This window comes from Ranitomeya variabilis, chromosome 1 (assembly GCF_051348905.1).
Source record: "Ranitomeya variabilis isolate aRanVar5 chromosome 1, aRanVar5.hap1, whole genome shotgun sequence".
NCBI lineage: Eukaryota > Metazoa > Chordata > Amphibia > Anura > Dendrobatidae > Ranitomeya > Ranitomeya variabilis.
The window spans coordinates 342,031,514-342,053,386 of record NC_135232.1 but is presented as its reverse complement, the minus strand read 5'-3'; the positions used below and the strand labels follow the sequence as shown (position 1 = coordinate 342,053,386).

At 45.4% G+C, this 21,873-nt stretch overlaps 1 protein-coding gene across 1 annotated transcript in view; it reads right to left on the bottom strand.

The window, feature by feature from the left end:
- The window catches only part of AOPEP (aminopeptidase O (putative)), an 837,890-nt gene that overhangs the window by 447,429 nt on the left and 368,588 nt on the right, over positions 1-21,873 (bottom strand). Inside the window, exon 7 of the mRNA XM_077299600.1 lies at positions 7,223-7,329. Within this exon, the coding sequence (XP_077155715.1) occupies positions 7,223-7,329 (107 nt within the window). The remainder of the gene's footprint in view (positions 1-7,222; positions 7,330-21,873) is intronic.

Below are 21,873 nucleotides of genomic sequence, written 5' to 3'. Positions count from 1 at the left end.
GTGTAGCAGTACCATAATATATGAGGTGTTAGTGCACTTAAATTGTGTAGCAATATCAACATATGTTAACTAGTGATGAGCGAATATACTCGTTACTCGAGATTTCCGGAGCACGCTCGGGTGTCCTCCGAGTATTTTTTAGTGCTTGCAGTTTTAGTTTTTAGCGCCGCAGCTGAATGATTTACATCTGTTAGCCAGCATAAGTACATGTGGGGGTTCCCTAGCAACCAGGCAACCCCCACATGTACTTATGCTGGCTAACAGATGTAAATCATTCAGCTGCGGCAATAAAAACTAAATTTCCGAGCACTAAAAAATACTCGGAGGACACCCGAGCGTGCTCTGGAAATCTCAAGTAACGAGTATATTCGCTCATCACTAATGTAAATCTATACACATACACTAATAATATATGGCACTGGGACGAGGGAAAAGGGCAATGACACTTCTCCCAAATATCCCCCATCCTCTGGAATTCTTTGCCCCAACACGTCCGACTATCAACCACATTCGGATCCTTCAGACGTAACCTGAAAACCCATCTCTTCAGGAAAGCCTACAGCCTGCACTGACCCCGCTACCGCCTCACCAACACCGGAGCTCCTGCAACCCTCAACCTACTGTCTCCTTCCCCATAATCCTGTAAAATGTAAGCCTGCAAGGGCAGGGTCCTCGCCCCTCTGTATCAGTCTGTCATTGTTAGTTTGTTTACTGTAAGTGATATCTGTAACTTGTATGTAACCCATTCTCATGTACAGCACCATGGAATCAATGGTGCTATATAAATAAATAATAATAATAATAATAATAATAATAATAAACAACACATTTTACCATACCCCCTACATTGCTCCTTCCCTTTAATTTGGTCGTCCCTGACCATAGTACACTATAAAACCTTTATTACATACATATAATACTCCACGCAGGGAGGTAACAGGTAGAACGAGGTAGAACAGTAGCGTATTAGCTCTACATGAGCCAAGTTTTTTTTGCTGCCACATAGCAAAAAGAGCCATTGCTTCTTAAAATTGAATACCTGGCTTACAGTCCTCCAGGTGATGTTCAGGTCCATTAACTCCAGTCCTCTGAAGCTAAACATATGTACAAAATGACCCATTAGTGGGGTCCACAGTTCCTAAAGATGAGCACCCGCTTCCTTTGAAGGAAGCATGGTCCCATATATTAGGGCCAAACAAATTTACAAGCATGGGGCCCTTTTATAAGGTCAACAGTCCTCCAAGTCATGTCCACTATATATTTTTTTTAAAGGGAGAAGTTTCCCCCCTTCCTTTGCAGAAAGTATTGCTCCAGAAAGTGTATGTGGTCTGCCTGGCCCAGGAACACAGTTTGTTGCTGCAGACACACATGGTCCGTCAGTCCAAGGACCCATTTTATTAAAGGTGAAGTTCCCCTTTCCAGCAGAAAGGTAGCAACTGGTGCAACAAAACAAACAAAGTGTTCATGTACTTAGGCCATCCAGTCACACTTCAACCATTGCTTGGGGTGCTCCAGGGCTTCACTGCCCGCAGGGACACGGAACAATCTCATTCACTTTAAGTCAGATGTGCAAGGTTCACAAAACATTTTAGCAGTAAAAAGTCTCACGGAATCAACGGCGCATATCCCGGACCGTTGTAAGAGCGGCTGAGTCCCATGTCCGGTTGTGGACTGAGGACGACTTTGCAGCCACAGAAGTCGTGGTCTGCCATGGAAGGGTGGTAGCCCAAGCAGTAGGTGCTGCGGACACCTGCTCTGGGCCCGGAAAAAGTCCCAGGTCATCCTCACTGTAGAGGATAACCACAACCGTGTAGTACCCTTGAGGACAGCCCTCCTTAAAGAATGACACCCGGTCTCCTTCCAGTAGCGGTTTGCCAAATTTCACTGATGCTGCATTCACATATATCTTGGCATCAGCCCCTTCTTCTCAAATAAAGCTGTACCCCCGTTCTATGTCGGTATACACCAACAGGCCACGAGTATGTCGGCCAGCCAGAGCACCCCCTCAGGGTTGAAGCATCTCGGCCCTCAACTCCTTCTCCTGCTGCTTTTTCCACTTAATAACATCATCCACCCAGGCAGCCTGCCTGGGAGTGGGAAAGGGCCCTTCACTGGTGAATGGAAATGGGAGGCACCCAGGGACATGGTGGTAATGGAGATGGGTTGGGCCTCTGCAGAACAGGGAGGTGGTACCAATCTCCTTTCAAGGATGTGCGGTCGAACAACTGCCTCTGCAACATGGGGCCGGGGGTGAGATATCCCTCCAAGGTCAGGGGCTGAGGAGCATTCATCCACTCAGGAGCTAGACTGATGGCCGCACCCATCCCGTGACCGCTGTATCCTTCCACGGACATGCCTGCATAGTCAGCCAGTAGATAAAGGCCCAGTCCATCCTCGGCCTCTGACCACGGTTCTTCCAGTGTAGATGCCAGCTCCGATCCCCGCTGAGTCAACAACTTGGGTTCCAGATGACAGGATTCCTCCTTCTGATGTCGCCACGCTGGCTCCACATGATGTTCCGGCCTCTGGGTGGAGGAGGACTCCACCGGCACCCGAGTCAACTCTAGGAGTGGGTAAGTGGAGTCCTCCACAACTTCTTCCAACAGTCTGCCTGGCCGAGTTCTGGCATCTTCCTGCCGCCACCTCCATTCCAAGCGGCCTATGCCTCGGCAGCTATGGGTGCAGGAGTGCTCCATTGCTGCCGGTCCAAGGTTACACAATGGCACCACGCAGCTGCATCCGGGTTTTCCTTCTAGGCCCCACCCATTTCCAGGTGGGGATGCCTCTGACAGCTCCACCCATTTGCTGGAATTCTGTAGAGTAGGGTGAGGTCTACTTTTCTTCATCCGCACCCACCAGGGTCAGACTGGGGAATATCAACAGGTGGATATTGGTGCCAATGCTGTACTCTTACGCCCACAAAGGAGGGGATCTCTGTTGCCATTTTCTTCTTCCTCAACGCCACTTCCCGCCATCTTCATGGCCGCCATCTTGGTCACATCCACATGGTCAGTCTTTTTCACAGTATAAGTCAAGTCCATTTTATTAGTCACTTCCAGCATTTCAAGGGCATCCTCAAAATCTTCATCACTGTTTTCTCTGGTTACAACAGTGGCACTCAAATCATCATCATCATCATTTTCTTTCTTCGCGGTTCCTCTGCATTGCAAGGTAGTCGCATCCTGCCGACTTACGCCAACTGTAAGAGGCTGAACCAGGGCAGTAGTCATGGCTGAACACTCCGGTGTATCTGTGCCCTGGCCCCCATTACATGAAAACATTGTCCCTCACTTTGTGTACCTGTGGCTCCATTCTCTGCACCTTCAGGGTCACCTCTGTTTCGCTGCAGGTTCCCATCAGTGGATGTAATAAAGATGGAGAAACAGTCCTTTTAAACTTTCAAATCAACAACTTTACTGTAAGCTTTACGCAGTAAATCCAGACTCTTCACAGCAATTACAACAGGATCAACATTACTCATCTCCTCTTCTCTCTATGCACCTTCCTTCCTTTCACACAGTGCATACCAGGGTTGGACCGTGCCGCACAGGTCCTAAGTAGTGTTGAGCGATACCGTCCGATACTTGAAAGTATCGGTATCGGATAGTATCGGTCGATACCCGAAAAATATCGGATATCGCCGATACCGATACCCATGCATTTCAATGGGACGCAAAGTATCGGAATGGTTCCCAGGGTCTGAAGGAGAGGAAACTCTCCTTCAGGCCCTGGGATCCATATTCATGTGTAAAATAAAGAATTAAAATAAAAAATATGGATATACTCACCTCTCCGGTGGCCCCTGGATCTTACCGCTGTAACCGGGAGCCTCCATTCCTAAGAATGAGCGCGTGAAGGGCCTTCGATGACGTCGCGGCTTCTGATTGGTCACGTGACCGCTCATGTGACCGCTCACGCGACCAATCAGAAGCCGCGACGTCAGCCGCGACGTCATCAAAGGTCCTTCACGGGCTCATTCTTAGGAATGGAGGCTCCCGGTTACAGCGGTAAGGTCCGGGGGCCGCCGGAGAGGTGAGTATATGGATATATATGGATATACTCACCTCTCCGGCGGCCCCTGGACCTTACCGCTGTAACCGGGAGCCTCCGTTCCTAAGAATAAGCCCATGAAGGACCTTCGATGACGTCACGGCTGATGTCGCGGCTTCTGATTAGTCGCGTGAGCGGTCACATGAGCCGTCACGCGACCAATCAGAAGCCGCGACGTCATCGAAGGCCCTTCATGCGCTCATTCTTAGGAACGGAGGCTCCCGGTTACATCGGTAAGATCCAGGGGCCGCCGGAGAGGTGAGTATATCCATATTTTTTATTTTAATTCTTTATTTTACACATGAATATGGTTCCGATACCGATTCCCGATACCACAAAAGTATCGGAACTCGGTATCGGAATTCCGATACCGCAAGTATCGGCCGATACCCGATACTTGCGGTATCGGAATGCTCAACACTAGTCCTAAGTGTTCTCCTAATTCAGCTCTTCCACGGTTAGGCCTTTCTCAGTCTGTTTCACCCCAGACAAGAGAGTTTCCACCTCCGAAGCTAGTTGCAACCTAGGGCAATGACATAAACACATTTTACCATACCCCCTACAAAGGCTACATATGGAATGCTCAATATCACAAGGAGATATCCTAAACATAGTAAAGACACTGTAGCAGTCACATGACTAACCAAGCTACAGATGTGAAATTAAATGTAAACAGACCAATCAGCGTATACTGTAAATACATAGTGCATCATGTGTTACCTGGAAATGAGGTACGCTGTCTACTTAATACAAATGATTAGCAAATCTGTCGCTTTAAGTTGAAATGAATGGAACAATGGGAAACACTGCCCAAAAATTCTAAAAATTGGGCTTGGTTGTTGTTATCATCATTAAACAGTACAAGTGAGTGTAGATTTAATTTGTGTACACTGGTAGAAAGCTTTGTGTTGGATGCATTAGCACAATTAATCAACATTAAGGGATGTATATTACCAGATTTCACAATACAAACTGCATAATTTATCAAATAGCCTGTTTCGACCTGATGAGGCGGGTGTTCTTACTTTAAAAATTAATATCAAAATGATTGCGCAATACTAAATTTAAAATGGGCATTTTATGGATCCAGCCAGAGGTGGACTCATAAATAGTTTATTTGAATATTAGGTGCAGAAACTTTTTTTTTTCACATGGATTTTAAAAATAATAATGCCAGCTTCCTCAGTTCTAAAAGGACTTTACAATATATGCAGTTTTATATCAACTTTAACATTTTTAAAAGTATTTTATTTATTTTCCAACATATCTATAATGAACCATTTAGGTATTCCAGACATACAGTATGTATTATTAATTTTCTCCTTTTAAGAATTCCCATTTCTCATTGATTCTACTAAAATAAGCCTAGTACGTGGTGTAGGGATGGACACGAAGAAAAGAAGGCTGCCATTAAAGAACACTATTTGGACCCTTTGCAGTCCAATAATGTGTCTGTGACAGAAGCGGTTTGCGGCTTTGGAAGAGAAAGTTCCCCCCTTACCTCTTGGGCCCCTGTTCGGGCTGAAAAGGGTTCACAACAAGTGGTATGTCCACCCCTGATGTGGTGTAATAAGACAAGGGCACAAGGGAGACACAACTTCTCATTAAGGCTGTATTAATACGCAGTGCCTTGGAAAGCATCACTATAAATATAGACTCACTTCCCCCATATCTTATTTCATATTAAGGGTGACATGTGCAAGCATCACTGAATAATAACAATAACTGGAACAGCTGCCACATGGGTGGCATTGAAAATCAGACAAGACAAATAGAAGTATTATTTTCAAAATAAAGTTATCCAACTTGCTTATGACTCAACACCTAAAGTGACACATAGAAACTTGCAGAAATGTCTTATCACATTTATTTATAATCAAAGCTGTTTTATTAATAACCGCACTGAAGGAAAATCCCACTGAAGTACAACACACAATAAATTCACACAAAATGAAAAATTAAATCTATGTTTCTTTCCTTCCTCTTTTATCCTATTTTGTTTCATACTAAAATTAAAACTAAGAAATCTGTAAATAAAGCTCTGTGGATCCCAGGAGCTCATCCTTGTCCCTCTCCTCCTGGGACTGTCCTACGGTGGAAAGACAACAAGCTCCAGAAGAAGCTTCTCTGCTGCACCCTGTTCTCAGAAAGTCCAAAGATTGCCAAGTCCTGCTACCTCTAAGTTTTATTGAAATTCTGGAATCATGCACCACTTTCTTACATCCTACTACTAGGCATAACACAGTATAACAGTTTTGTCTGGAGTCATTTAAAGGGAACCGTCATGTAAAATAACTCTATTAACCTTCAGATATGGGGTTAATCTGACAGTTAATAGTGTTTTGACACCATGCGGCGCCGGCACTGAGAGCCCCACTGCCAGGAGGAAATGAACTTTATTTCCCCCTGACAGCCTTGCTCTTTCTGTCATAGGAGTGATGCCTGCATGGTTTCCGTCACTGCACTGTGTATAGAGAGCAGTGGCTGTAATCGTGCCGCTGTCACTGACTGACAGCTGAGTCAGTACTAGCACTCAGTATTAAAGCCACCTGTCAGTCGCTGCAGGGGGTGCAGTTACAGCTGCTGCTCTCTATATACAGAGTAGTGACTGAAACCGTGCCGGCGCCACTCCTATGCCTGAATGGGCAGAGACAGACTGCCGTATTTCTCGTGCGAGAATCGCATCGTAAACCTCGTACTGGCTGTCGGCTCTCCTGACCTGAGCTTGACAGCTGCATAGAAATACATCATACTGTCTTGCTCAGGTCAGGAGAGGTGCCGGGCCAGTGCATGCAGCGCAGTGTGATGCAATCATCGCATGAGAGATACGGCAGTCTGTCTATGCCCAAAGAGTGAGGCTGCCGTGAGGAAAAAAGTTGATTTCCTCCCAGTAGCAGCGGGGCTCGCAATGCCGGCATTGCATGGTGTCAGAACACTATTAACATGCAGAATAGCCCCATATCTGAAGGTTAATAGCATTATTTTGCATGAACGGTTCCTTTTCAAGCACTTCGATTATTTCAATAAGAGTCATATTCCTATGTTTAGCTGATACATACTTAAAATTAGAACATTTCATATGACATATGAAGCACATGTGAGATCATATCTAAGGATAGAATGGATCTAAGGACAATGCAGAGCAAAAGAGAAAGGGATATAAAGTTTGCACCTTAGTATTTGTAGTTCCTCCCGAGAATTGCTGAGCTCATCACTGAGACGACGCCATCGCAAAAGTGCTTTTAAATCTTGATGTTCTTTAGACTCTTCCTCTGATAACTGTTCAGTGACACAATAAGAGTCAATAAGTGCAGATATGGACTTTTCACGTTCAGCATGTAGTAGGAAATTGCCATTAATTCAATTCTGAATAAAATAATTATGATTCAACAATAAAAAGGGAACATTTAAAACCATACTCCATTTTTTGTTGCCTATAAAGGGCAGCAGACTATTATTGAATGATTACTCATACTTCAAGAAACTTTGCATAAATCAACAGTACAAGAGACTATAAGAAATCTTGTAATCTCATTTATGCCAATTGATATTAGGTGAAGAATTGAAAATTATTTTACGTGGTTGTTAATTTATAACATGGCAACAGTTTAAGGTACATGCTCTAAATTTAATTAACACACAATACAAAAAACTTTCTTTCAAGTTCCTTTCAAAATGATAACATTCCTTCCCTTTGTTCAAAAATGATCACTGAAATCTACATTTCCTGCTGTTATAATTAAAACCAGGGACACAAATACTACATCTTGTATCTATAGAGCACAATACCATGGCTGAGTAGAATCAAAACAATTTGTAAGATAAAAGGGAGAAAGATTGGAGAGCTTCCATATTATTATTATATGTGGGGTAGTGTTGGGACCTCCTCTTACATAATACTTGATTTTGAAGATGGGGACAGAATGTAATTTCACTGTTGTTTTTATTTGTTGCCGATGTGGCTGTTTGAGAACCTGTTTTCTGCATGCCGACGAGTTATAGTATTTATTGGTACCATTTTTGTGTACTGTACATATGAGAGGTGCAATACTGAAATGATCTCTTGGCTTGCCCAAAACATCATCATTGGCTCATACTGTATAAACAATATCCGCTCTGCTGAGAACAATGCAGCTCATACACACAGAACAATCTTGTACAGACCATTCAGTGAACATCTAAAGCAAGGTTAGGCTAGTTTCACATTTGCGTTTAAAAACGCAGCGTTTTAAACGCAAACGCAGGTGGTGAAAAAACGCATGTAAACGCGTGCAAACGCTGCGTTTTTTAGACGCATGCGTTTTCGCATGCGATAAAAAAAGCGGCGTTTTGACGCGTTTACATGCGTTTTTTCCTGCGTTTGCGTTTTTGAAACGCATGCTGAGAAGTGTGTGACAGCTGCCAATCATCAAAATCAACAAGAAAACCCACTATAAATAGAAATAGCTAGGGTTGGGGTTAGGGTTAGGGTTAGGATCCCTAGGGTTAGGGGTAGGGTTAGGGTTAGGATTAGGGTTGAGCAACTTTTCTTTTTTGAGGTCGAGGGTTAGGGTTAGGGTTAGGATTAGGGTTAAGCGACTTTTCCTTTTTTGAGGTCGAGTCGGGTTTCGCGAAACCCGACTTTCTCAAAAGTCGATTCGAGTGAAATCGGTCGATCTTCTTGAAAAGTCGGGGTCGGGGGATCGGCCGAAACACGAAACCCAATGCAAGTCAATGGGAAATCTATATATTTTTATATTTACTTCAGCGAGATATAGCAGAAAAGCCGGTAATTCAATTGCCGGCTTTTCATTTCTCCTGCCTAAACCCGACATGATATGAGACATGGTTTACATACAGTAAACCATGTCATATCCCCCTTTCTTTTGCATATTCCACACTACTGTTAGTAGTGTGTATGTGCAAAATGTGGCCGCTGTAGCTATTAAATTTAAGGGATAAATTGCGGAAAAAATTGGCGTGGACTCCCGTGCAATTTTCAACGCCAGAGTAGTAAAGCCAGTGACTGAGGGCAGATATTAATCGCCAGGAGAGGGTCCATGGTAATTGGCCCCCCCTGGCTAAAAACATCTTCCCCCAGCCACCCCAGAAAAGGCACATCTGTAAGATGCGCCAATTCTGGCACTTGGCCACTCTCTTCCCATTCCCGTGTAGCGGTGGGATATGAGGTAATGAAGGGTTAATGTCACACTTGCTATTGTAAGGTGACATTAAGCCAGATTAATAATGGAGAGGCGTCAATTATGACACCTATCCATTATTAATCCAATTGAATGAAAGGGTTAAAAAAACACACACACATTATTAAAAAGTATTTTAATGAAAAAAACACACAGGTTGTTTTAATATTTTATTGCTCTCTCAATCCACCTGAAGACCCTCGCTCTGTAACAAAGGAAAAATAATAAACCAACAATATACATACCTTCCGATGATCTGTCACGTCCCACGATGTAAATCCATCTGAAGGGGTTAAAATATTTTACAGGCAGGAGCTCTGCTAATGCAGCTGTGCTCGTGCCTGTCAAACCCCGGTGAATGAAGGTAATGTAGGTCAATGACCTGCAGTTACCTTCATTCGCGGTGTTGCGCCCCCTGCTGGATGTCCCTCGAACGTGGGAAAATATTCAGAAAAGTTACCAGGCTCGAGGTCATATGAGGACATCCAGCAGAGGGCGCATCACCGCGAATGAAGGTAATGTAGGTCAATGACCTGTAGTTACCTTCATTCGCGGTGATGCGCCCCCTGCTGGATGTTCTCATATGATCTCGAGCCTGGTAACTTTTCTGAATATTTTCCCACGTTCGAGGGACATCTCTCTTGTTTTTTTCTATTGAAACGCATGCGTTTAAAAACGCAACCAAACGCATGTGCTTAAAAACGCATGCGTTTACATAGACAGCAATACGTTTTTTTGCGGCAAAAAAAGCCTCTAGAAATTACTACATGTTGCATTTCCGCAAAAAAACGCAAGCATAGAAACGACGCATGCGTTGTCAAACGCGGCAAAACGCATACAAAAAAAACGCAAGCGTTTTTAATATTAAATATAGGAAAAAAAACACATGCGTTTTTTTGCGCTAAAACGCAGCGGCAAAAAACGCAAATGTGAAACCAGCCTTAGCCGGTGGTATGAGGCTATTGAACGACTACCGATCAGCAAACAAGTAGCCAATCGGTGGGCGTTCAGTGCAGCCAGTTGGCTGGTGGAAACAGAAGTTTCTGCCACACAAGACTGTGATGGCAAATTTTATATGAAAACTTAAATTTACTAGACTGTCATAAAGAGTTGAGCCATAGATTGAACTCCAAATTTAGAGTTAGGAAAAATTTTGCCTTCCGATGGGTCCGTTTTGTAGTGTTACAGGTTATATATAATGGACCTGTGCCTATTATCAACCTTTTTAACTGTGTAATGATTATCAGCTATGTCATTATGTTTGGATGACAACAGTAGGGTGTCTATTAGTATGACCTTTTTCCTTTTAAATTCAGGTTATGAAAGACATTGGGGTGGGTGGAGTGGCATTGTTCTCTCTCAACCTCTAACTTCACATCTGATGAGTGTGGACAACAGCTTCCTCTACATTATAAACAATAAGGTGTCATATCACCTTCTATTGGCCAACATATATAAATTCCTTAGTGTGTCATGTGGCCATCAAAGCACATAGTGACAGCATGATGGTTACAAAACGACACATGACACGCTAAGGTGTATCCATATACTACTCAACTAAACTAAAGTTAGGGATTAGGGTTGAGCGACTTTTACTTTTTTAGGATCGAGTCGGGTTGAGCGAAACCCGACTTTGTCAAAAGTCGAGTTGAGTGAAATCGGACGATTATCGCGCAAAGTCGGGGATCGACCGAAACACGAAACCCAATGTAAGTCAATGGGGATGCAAAGTCGGCAGTGAGTGGAGGACAGGAAAACACCTACAGTGCCCATTTTAATGTCAAAAACATCAATTCGTGTCACTTAAGCTTGTGAATCTTAATTTACCTTATAATAATAGTTAGGCATTGAAAATTGGGGGTCATTTGGCTAAAGTTGTGGGGGGTAGGGCTGGCTCAAGTTTTTCGTGGGCCCAGGAAACGTGGACTACGTCACGGCGGTGGAGCAGGGAGAGGTCAGTATTTCAACTTTGCAAGTGCTGTGATCCTGAGCAAGCAGGAGGGGCCCACTCGTTCGCATTGGCACTGGCACAGGGCCCCTCAAAGTACGGCGTTGTGTTTGAGGGAGGGGGCGCCTCCCATCGGCAGAGACACTTTTGTGTACTATGAGGGGCCCTGTGACGCTGCCGCTCTATATAACACCACAATAGCTGTAGCTCTGGAATCTGCTGCCCCACTTACACATACCAAAGCTCGCAAAATCAACAGACAGCCCTGGCACACCAGCCTGACCAAAGAACTGAGGCGAGCTTCCAGGGCTGCTGAGCGCAGATGGAAAAGATCCCACTCCAACGAGCACTTCATCGCATTCAAACAGTCCCTCACTACTTTCAAGACCACACTCGCCACAGCTAAACAAACCTACTTCTCATCTCTCATATCCTCCCTGTCTCACAACCCTAAACAGTTATTCAACACCTTCAATTCTCTCTTCCGTGCCCCAGCACCTCCTCCCTCCCCACTTATCTCAGCTGAAGACTTTGCCTCATTTTTCAAGCAGAAGATTGATAACATCAGAGACAGTTTTGGTCATCAACTCCCAGAGCCCTTCCTCCCAACTTCCCAGCCCTCCACCTTCAAATCCAACTTCTCCACCATTACAGAAGATCAACTCTCCACTCTACTCTCAAGATCGCATCTCACCACCTGTGCACTTGACCCGCTCCCATCCCACTTCATCCCAAACCTCACCAAAGTCTTCATCCCAACCCTAACCCATCTCTTCAACCTATCACTAACAACTGGTGTTTTCCCCTCAAGCTTTAAACATGCCTCAATCACACCTATCCTCAAAAAGCCTTCTCTTGACCCATCCTCTGTATCTAGCTATCGCCCTATATCACTTCTCCCTTATGCCTCCAAACTACTGGAACAACACGTCTACCTTGAACTGTCCTCCCATCTCTCTTCTTGCTCCCTCTTTGACTGCTTACAATCTGGCTTCTGGTCACACCACTCCACTGAAACTGCCCTAACTAAGGTCACCAATGACCTCTTAACCGCCAAGAGCAAGCGACACTACTCTGTCCTCCTCCTCCTCAACCTGTCGGCTGCCTTTGACACAGTGGACCATTCCCTATTATTACAGACCCTCTCATCCCTTGGCATCACAGACTTGGCCCTATCCTGGATCTCATCATACCTAACAGACCGGACATTCAGCATCTCCCACTCACACACCAGCTCCTCACCTCGCCACTATCTGTTGGAGTCCCACAAGGTTCAGTCCTTGGGCCCCTGCTTTTCTCCATTTACACCTTTGGCCTGGGACAGCTCATAGAATCTCATGGCTTCCAGTATCAACTCTCTGCCAATGACACACAGATCTACATCTCTGGACCAGATATCACCTCCCTAACCAGAATCCCTCAATGTCTGTCCACTATTTCATCCTTCTTCTCCGCTAGATTTCTGAAACTTAACATGGACAAAACAGAATTCATCGTCTTTCCCCCATCTCACGCGACCCCCCAATGAACCTATCCATTACAGTGCATGGCTGCCCACTCTCCCCAGTCCCACAAGCTTGCTGCCTTGGGGTAATCCTTGACGCTGATCTCTCCTTCAAACCACATATCCAAGCCCTTTCCACTTCCTGCTGACTTCAACTCAAAAATATTTCACGAATCCGTACATTCCTCAACCAAGAATCTGCAAAAACACTAGTCCATGCCCTCATCATCTCTCGCCTTGACTACTGCAACCTCCTGCTCTGTGGCCTCCCCTCTAACACTCTCGCACCCCTCCAATCTATTCTAAACTCTGCTGCCTGACTAATCCACCTGTCCCCCCGCTATTCCCTGGCCTCTCCCCTCTGTCAATCCCTTCACTGGCTCCCCATTGCCCAGAGACTCCATTACAAAACCCTAACCATGACGTACAAAGCCATCCACAACCTGTCTCCTCCATACATCTGTGACCTCGTCTCCCAGTACTTACCTACACGCAACCTCCGATCCTCACAAGATCTCCTTCTCTACTCCCCTCTTATCTCCTCTTCTCACAATCATATACAAGATTTCTCTCGCGTATCACCCCTACTCTAGAACCCTCTACCACAACACATCAGACTCTCGCCTACCATCGAAACCTTCAAAAAGAGCCTGAAGACCCACCTCTTCCGACAAGCCTACAACCTGCAGTAACCACCGATCAACCAAACCGCTGCAAGACCAGCTCTATCCTCACCTACTGTATTCTCACCCATCCCTTGTAGATTGTGAGCCTTTGCAGGCAGGGTCCTCTCTCCTCCTGTACCAGTTATGACTTGTATTGTTTAAGAATATTGTACTTGTTTTTATCATGCATACCCCTCCTCACATGTAAAGCACCATGGAATAAATGGCGCTATAACAATAAATAATAATAATAATAGGCCGAAAGCCTGAAGATTGAAGCTCAGCTTTTTTCCTTGGAGGACAACACCAAGGAGCGGCAGACACCGTTAGTAGGGCCTAACCAAACTAGTAGGCCAAATGCAGTTTCATATTAAAAATATAAGCCGAAAGCCTGAAGATTGAAGCTCAGCTTTGTTCAGTGGAGGAGAACACCAAGGAGCGGCAGACACCGTTAGTAGGGCCCAACCAAACTAGTAGGCCAAATGCAGTTTAAAATTTGTAAATATAGGCCGAAAGCCTGACGATTGAAGCTCAGCTTTGTTCAGTGGAGGACAACACCAGGGAGCAGCAGACACCGTTAGTAGGGCCCAACCAAACTAGTAGGCCAAATGCAGTTTCATATTAAAAATATAGGCCGAAAGCCTGAAGATTGAAGCTCAGCTTTTTTCCATGGAGGACAACGCCAAGCAGCGGGAGACACCGTTAGTAGGGCCCAACCAAACTAGTAGGCCAAATGTAGTTTAAAATTTGTAAATATAGGCCGAAAGCCTGAAGATTGAAGCTCAGCTTTGTTCAGTGGAGGAGAACACCAAGGAGCGGCAGACACCGTTAGTAGGGCCCAACCAAACTAGTAGGCCAAATGCAGTTTAAAATTTGTAAATATAGGCCGAAAGCCTGAAGATTGAAGCTCAGCTTTGTTCAGTGGAGGAGAACACCAAGGAGCGGCAGACACCGTTAGTAGGGCCCAACCAAACTAGTAGGCCAAATGCAGTTTAAAATTTGTAAATATAGGCCGAAAGCCTGAAGATTGAAGCTCAGCTTTGTTCAGTGGAGGACAACACCAAGGAGCGGCAGACACCATTAGTAGGGCCCAACCAAACTAGTAGGCCAAATACAGTTTCATATTAAAAATATAGGCCGAAAGCCTGAAGATTGAAGCTCAGCTTTTTTCCGTGGAGGACAACACCAAGCAGCGGCAAACACCATTAGTAGGGCCCAACCAAACTAGTAGGCCAAATGCAGTTTCATATTAAAAATATAGGCCGAAAGCCTGAAGATTGAAGCTCAGCTTTTTTCCGTGGAGGACAACACCAAGCAGCGGCAGACACCGTTAGTAGGGCCCAACCAAACTAGTAGGCCACATGCAGTTTAAAATTTGTAAATATAGGCCGAAAGCCTGAAGATTGAAGCTCAGCTTTGTTCAGTGGAGGAGAACACCAAGGAGCGGCAGACACCGTTAGTAGGGCCCAACCAAACTAGTAGGCCAAATGCAGTTTCATAGTAAAAATATAGGCCAAAAGTCTGAATATTGAAGCTCAGGAAAAAAAAAACAGGAGAACACCAAGGAGCGGCAGACACCGTAAGTTGGCCCAACCAAACTAGTAGCCTAAATGCAGTTTAATATTCTAAATACAGGCCGAAAGCCTGAAGATAGAAGCTCAGGATAAAAAAACCAGGAGAACACCAAGGAGCGGCAGACACCGTTAGTAGGCCCAACCAAACTAGTAGCCCCAATACAGTTTTCAAATTCCTATAGGCTGAAAACCTGACAATTGAAGCTCAGCTTTTTTCAGAGGAGGACAGCTGTATTGAGTGGCGCAAACAGACACAGGTAGTAGGCCTTAACCAAAAAAGTTGGCTCAATGCAGTTTAAAAAAGGTTACAGGGGTACACAGGCAGCATTGGTGTGGTAAGCGGAGGACAATTGGAAGGAGTGGCGCAGACTTACTAGGCCTAAAATAAAAAAGTAGGCTCTATGCAGTTTAAAATAGGTTACAGGGGTACACAGGCAGCATTGGTTTGGTCAGCGGAGGACGATTGCAAGGAGGGACCGCAGACAGACTTACTAGGCCTGAAATAAAAAAGTTGGCTCTATGCAGTTTAAAATAGGTTATAGGGGTACACAGGCAGCATTGGTGTGGTAAGCGGAGGACAATTGGAAGGAGTGGCGCAGACTTACTAGGCCTAAAATAAAAAAGTTGGCTCTATGCAGTTTAAAATAGGTTACAGGGGTACACAGGCAGCATTGGTGTGGTCAGCGGAGGACAATTGGAAGGAGTGGCGCAGACTTACTAAGCCTAAAATAAAAAAGTTGGCTCTATGCAGTTTAAAATAGGTTACAGGGGTACACAGGCAGCATTGGTTTGGTCAGCGGAGGACGATTGCAAGGAGGAACCGCAGACAGACTTACTAGGCCTAAAATAAAAAAGTTGGCTCTATGCAGTTTAAAATAGGTTACAGGGGTACCCACTCAGCATTGTTGTGTTCAGCGGAGGACGATTGCAACGAGGAGCAGACACAGTTAGTAGGGCCAAAAAAGTAATAGGCAAAATGCAGTTAAAAATAGGTTACAGGAGTACGCAGGCGGCCTAGCTTTGTTCAGTGGAGGACAACTGTAAGGAGTGTCTGACAAAGTTAGTAGGCCAAAATAATAAAGTGAGGTTAATATCTGGCAAAAAAAAAAAATTCACAAATAAACAGGTGGCATACCTAGGTACAGGGATGGGCTCCTCTGCTGACTTGCAGACAGTGGTAGTTGGCGCAAAGTATTAACTGGTGTAAATGTAGGACAGGGCCCCTGAATATTTTTACTAGCATCAATCATGTCAACAAATTGGTATTGGCAGTGCCATTGAAGGATTTAACAGCACAGACTAAACAGTGGTGGAGCAGTGAGAGGTAATTTTGCAAGTGGTAGAGCACTGTTTGAGCTGGGGGGAACACTCTCTCGTGGGCGGCGGTACTCGCCCAGGGCCCCTCATGTTACGACGGTGTGTCTGACGTTTGGTGTGCTGTTGTGAATTTGCTTTTTGCTCCCTCTAGTGGTTACTAGTTTTTTGACTCTGGTTTTTCTGTCATTCCTTTTATCTGCACCTGGGTCGTTAGTTAGGGGTGTTGCTATATAAGCTCCCTGGACCTTTAGTTCAATGCCTGGCAACGTAGTTATCAGAGCTAGTCTGCTGTGCTCGTCTACTGATCCTGGTTCCAGTTATATCAGCTAAGTCTGCCTTTTGGCTTTTTGCTATTTGTTTTGGTTTTGTATTTTTGTCCAGCTTGTTCCAAATCTATATCCTGACCTTTGCTGGAAGCTGTAGGGGGCTGGTGTTCTCCCCCCGGACCGTTAGACGGTTCGGGGGTTCTTGAATTTCCAGTGTGGATTTTGATAGGGTTTTTGTTGACCATATAAGTTACCTTTCTTTATTCTGCTATCAGTAAGCGGGCCTCTCTGTGCTAAACCTGGTTCATTTCTGTGTTTGTCATTTCCTCTTACCTCACCGTCATTATTTGTGGGGGGCTTCTATCCAGCTTTGGGGTCCCCTTCTCTGGAGGCAAGAAAGGTCTTTGTTTTCCTCTACTAGGGGTAGCTAGATTCTCCGGCTGGCGCGTGTCATCTAGAATCAACGTAGGAATGATCCCCGGCTACTTCTAGTGTTGGCGTTAGGAGTAGATATATGGTCAACCCAGTTACCACAGCCCTATGAGCTGGATTTTTGTATTCTGCAGACTTCCACGTTCCTCTGAGACCCTCGCCATTGGGGTCATAACAGTTTGCCAGGCCAGTATTAAATGTTTAATGCATTGCAGAAGAGGGATTATAAGAAAGAAGATTCTGAGTTTTTTTTTTTTCTTCTTCCCCTTTACCTCAGAGTGGCTATGCTTGCTGCAGACATGAATGTCCAGACCTTGATTACAAGTGTGGACCAGCTGGCTACTCGTGTGCAGGGCATACAAGACTATGTTATCAGAAATCCTAGGTCAGAACCTAAAATACCGATTCCTGAACTGTTTTCCGGAGACAGGTTTAAGTTTAGGAATTTCGTGAATAATTGTAAATTGTTTTTGTCCCTGAGACCCTGTTCATCTGGAGATTCTGCTCAGCAAGTAAAAATTGTTATTTCGTTCTTACGGGGCGACCCTCAGGATTGGGCTTTTTCGCTGGCGCCAGGAGATCCGGCATTGGCTGATCTTGATGCGTTTTTTCTGGCGCTCGGTTTACTTTATGAGGAACCCAATCTTGAGATTCAGGCAGAAAAGGCCTTGCTGGCTATGTCTCAGGGGCAGGATGAGGCTGAAGTGTATTGCCAAAAATTTCGGAAATGGTCCGTGCTGACACATTGGAACGAGTGTGCACTGGCCGCTAATTTTAGAAATGGCCTTTCTGAAGCCATTAAGAATGTTATGGTGGGTTTTCCCATTCCCACAGGTCTGAATGATACTATGGCACTGGCTATTCAAATTGACCGGCGGTTGCGGGAGCGCAAAACCGCAAATTCCCTCATGGTGTTGTCTGAACAGACACCTAATTCGGGGCAATGTGATAGAAAAACCGCAAATTCCCTCATGGTGTTGTCTGAACAGACACCTGATTTAATGCAATGTGATAGAATCCTGACTAGAAATGAGCGGAAAATTCATAGACGCCGGAATGGCTTGTGCTACTACTGTGGTGATTCTACACATGTTATCTCAGCATGCTCTAAACGTATAGCTAAGGTTGTTAGTCCTGTCACCGTTGGTAATTTGCAACCTAAATTTATTCTGTCTGTAACTTTGATTTGCTCACTGTCATCTTATCCTGTCATGGCGTTTGTAGATTCAGGTGCTGCCCTGAGTCTCATGGATCTCTCATTTGCTAAGCGCTGTGGTTTTACTCTTGAACCATTAGAAAATCCTATTCCTCTTAGGGGTATTGATGCTACACCATTGGCAGCAAATAAACCGCAGTATTGGACACAGGTTACCATGTGCATGACTCCTGAACACCGCGAGGTGATACGTTTCCTGGTTTTACATAAAATGCATGATTTGGTTGTTTTAGGGCTGCCATGGTTACAGACCCATAATCCAGTCCTGGACTGGAAGGCTATGTCAGTCTCAAGTTGGGGCTGTCGTGGTATTCATGGGGATTCCCTGCCTGTGTCTATTGCTTCTTCTACGCCTTCGGAAGTTCCGGACTATTTGTCTGATTATCAGGATGTCTTCAGTGAGTCTGAGTCCAGTGCACTGCCTCCTCATAGGGACTGTGACTGTGCTATAGATTTGATCCCAGGCAGTAAATTTCCTAAGGGAAGACTGTTTAATCTGTCGGTACCTGAACATACCGCTATGCGTTCATATATCAAGGAGTCTCTGGAGAAGGGACATATTCGTCCGTCTTCTTCCCCTCTTGGTGCGGGATTCTTTTTTGTGGCAAAAAAGGACGGATCTTTGAGACCTTGTATTGATTATCGGCTTTTAAATAAGATCACTGTCAAATTTCAGTATCCTTTACCGCTGTTGTCTGACTTGTTTGCCCGGATTAAGGGTGCCAAGTGGTTCACCAAGATAGACCTTCGTGGTGCGTACAACCTTGTGCGCATTAAGCAAGGTGATGAATGGAAAACCGCATTCAATACGCCCGAAGGTCATTTTGAGTACTTGGTGATGCCTTTTGGGCTCTCCAATGCGCCTTCAGTTTTTCAGTCCTTTATGCATGACATTTTCCGGAAGTATCTGGATAAATTTTTGATTGTTTATCTGGATGATATTTTGGTTTTTTCTGATAATTGGGATTCGCATGTGGAGCAGGTCAGGTTGGTCTTTAAAATTTTGCGTGAAAATTCTTTGTTTGTCAAGGGCTCAAAGTGTCTCTTTGGTGTGCAGAAGGTTCCCTTTTTGGGGTTCATTTTTTCCCCTTCTGCTGTGGAGATGGACCCAGTCAAGGTCCGAGCTATTCTTGATTGGACTCAGCCCTCGTCAGTTAAGAGTCTTCAGAAGTTCTTGGGCTTCGCTAACTTCTACCGTCGTTTTATCGCTAATTTTTCTAGCATTGTGAAACCTTTGACGGATATGACCAAGAAGGGCTCCGATGTAGCTAACTGGGCTCCTGCTGCCGTGGAGGCTTTCCAGGAGTTGAAACGCCGGTTTACTTCGGCGCCTGTTTTGTGCCAGCCTGACGTCTCACTTCCCTTTCAGGTTGAGGTGGATGCTTCGGAGATTGGGGCAGGGGCCGTTTTGTCGCAGAGAGGCCCTGGTTGCTCTGTTATGAAACCTTGTGCCTTTTTCTCTAGGAAGTTTTCGCCTGCCGAGCGAAATTATGATGTGGGCAATCGGGAGTTGTTGGCCATGAAATGGGCATTTGAGGAGTGGCGTCATTGGCTCGAGGGTGCTAAGCATCGTGTGGTGGTCTTGACTGATCACAAAAATCTGATGTATCTCGAGTCTGCTAAACGCCTTAATCCGAGACAGGCCCGCTGGTCATTGTTTTTCTCCCGCTTTGATTTTGTTGTCTCGTATTTACCAGGTTCAAAGAATGTGAAGGCCGATGCTCTTTCTAGGAGCTTTGTGCCTGATGCTCCTGGAGTCGCTGATCCTGTTGGTATTCTTAAAGATGGAGTTATCTTGTCAGCTATTTCTCCGGATCTGCGACGTGTGTTGCAGAGATTTCAGGCTGATAGGCCTGAGTCTTGTCCACCTGACAGACAGTTTGTTCCGGATAAGTGGACCAGCAGAGTCATTTCCGAGGTTCATTCCTCGGTGTTGGCAGGTCACCCGGGAATTTTTGGCACCAGAGATCTGGTGGCCAGGTCCTTTTGGTGGCCTTCCTTGTCGAGGGATGTGCGGTCATTTGTGCAGTCCTGTGGGACTTGTGCTCGAGCTAAGCCTTGCTGTTCTCGTGCCAGCGGTTTGCTCTTGCCCTTGCCTGTCCCGAAGAGACCTTGGACACATATCTCCATGGATTTCATTTCTGATCTTCCGCTATCTCAGGGCATGTCCGTTATCTGGGTGATATGTGATCGCTTCTCCAAGATGGTCCATTTGGTTCCTTTGCCTAAGCTGCCTTCCTCTGCCGATCTGGTTCCTGTGTTTTTCCAGAACGTGGTTCGTTTGCACGGCATCCCTGAGAATATTGTGTCAGACAGAGGATCCCAGTTCGTTTCCAGGTTCTGGCGATCCTTTTGTAGTAGGATGGGCATTGATTTGTCGTTTTCGTCTGCTTTCCATCCTCAGACTAATGGACAGACGGAGCGAACCAATCAGACTTTGGAGGCTTATTTGAGGTGTTTTGTCTCTGCTGATCAGGACGATTGGGTGACATTCTTGCCGTTGGCTGAGTTTGCCCTTAATAATCGGGCTAGTTCCGCCACCTTGGTTTCGCCTTTTTTCTGCAACTCTGGTTTCCATCCTCGCTTTTCTTCGGGTCATGTGGAGCCTTCTGACTGTCCTGGGGTGGATTCTGTGGTGGATAGGTTGCAGCAGATCTGGAATCATGTGGTGGACAACTTGAAGTTGTCACAGGAGAAGGCTCAGCGCTTTGCCAACCGCCGCCGCGGTGTGGGTCCCCGACTACGCGTTGGGGATTTGGTATGGCTTTCTTCCCGCTTTGTTCCTATGAAGGTCTCCTCTCCCAAATTTAAACCTCGTTTTATTGGGCCTTACAAGATATTGGAAATCCTTAATCCTGTATCTTTTCGTCTGGATCTTCCTGTGTCGTTTGCTATTCACAATGTATTTCATAGGTCCTTGTTGCGGCGGTACATTGTGCCTGTAGTTCCTTCTGCTGAGCCTCCTGCTCCGGTGTTGGTTGAGGGCGAGTTGGAGTACGTGGTGGAGAAGATCTTGGATTCTCGCCTCTCCAGGCGGAGGCTTCAGTACCTGGTCAAGTGGAAGGGCTATGGTCAGGAGGATAATTCCTGGGTGGTCGCCTCTGATGTTCATGCGGCCGATTTAGTTCGTGCCTTTCATGCCGCTCATCCTGATCGCCCTGGTGGTCGTGGTGAGGGTTCGGTGACCCCTCACTAAGGGGGGGGTACTGTTGTGAATTTGCTTTTTGCTCCCTCTAGTGGTTACTAGTTTTTTGACTCTGGTTTTTCTGTCATTCCTTTTATCTGCACCTGGGTCGTTAGTTAGGGGTGTTGCTATATAAGCTCCCTGGACCTTTAGTTCAATGCCTGGCAACGTAGTTATCAGAGCTAGTCTGCTGTGCTCTTGTCTACTGATCCTGGTTCCAGTTATATCAGCTAAGTCTGCCTTTTGGCTTTTTGCTATTTGTTTTGGTTTTGTATTTTTGTCCAGCTTGTTCCAAATCTATATCCTGACCTTTGCTGGAAGCTGTAGGGGGCTGGTGTTCTCCCCCCGGACCGTTAGACGGTTCGGGGGTTCTTGAATTTCCAGTGTGGATTTTGATAGGGTTTTTGTTGACCATATAAGTTACCTTTCTTTATTCTGCTATCAGTAAGCGGGCCTCTCTGTGCTAAACCTGGTTCATTTCTGTGTTTGTCATTTCCTCTTACCTCACCGTCATTATTTGTGGGGGGCTTCTATCCA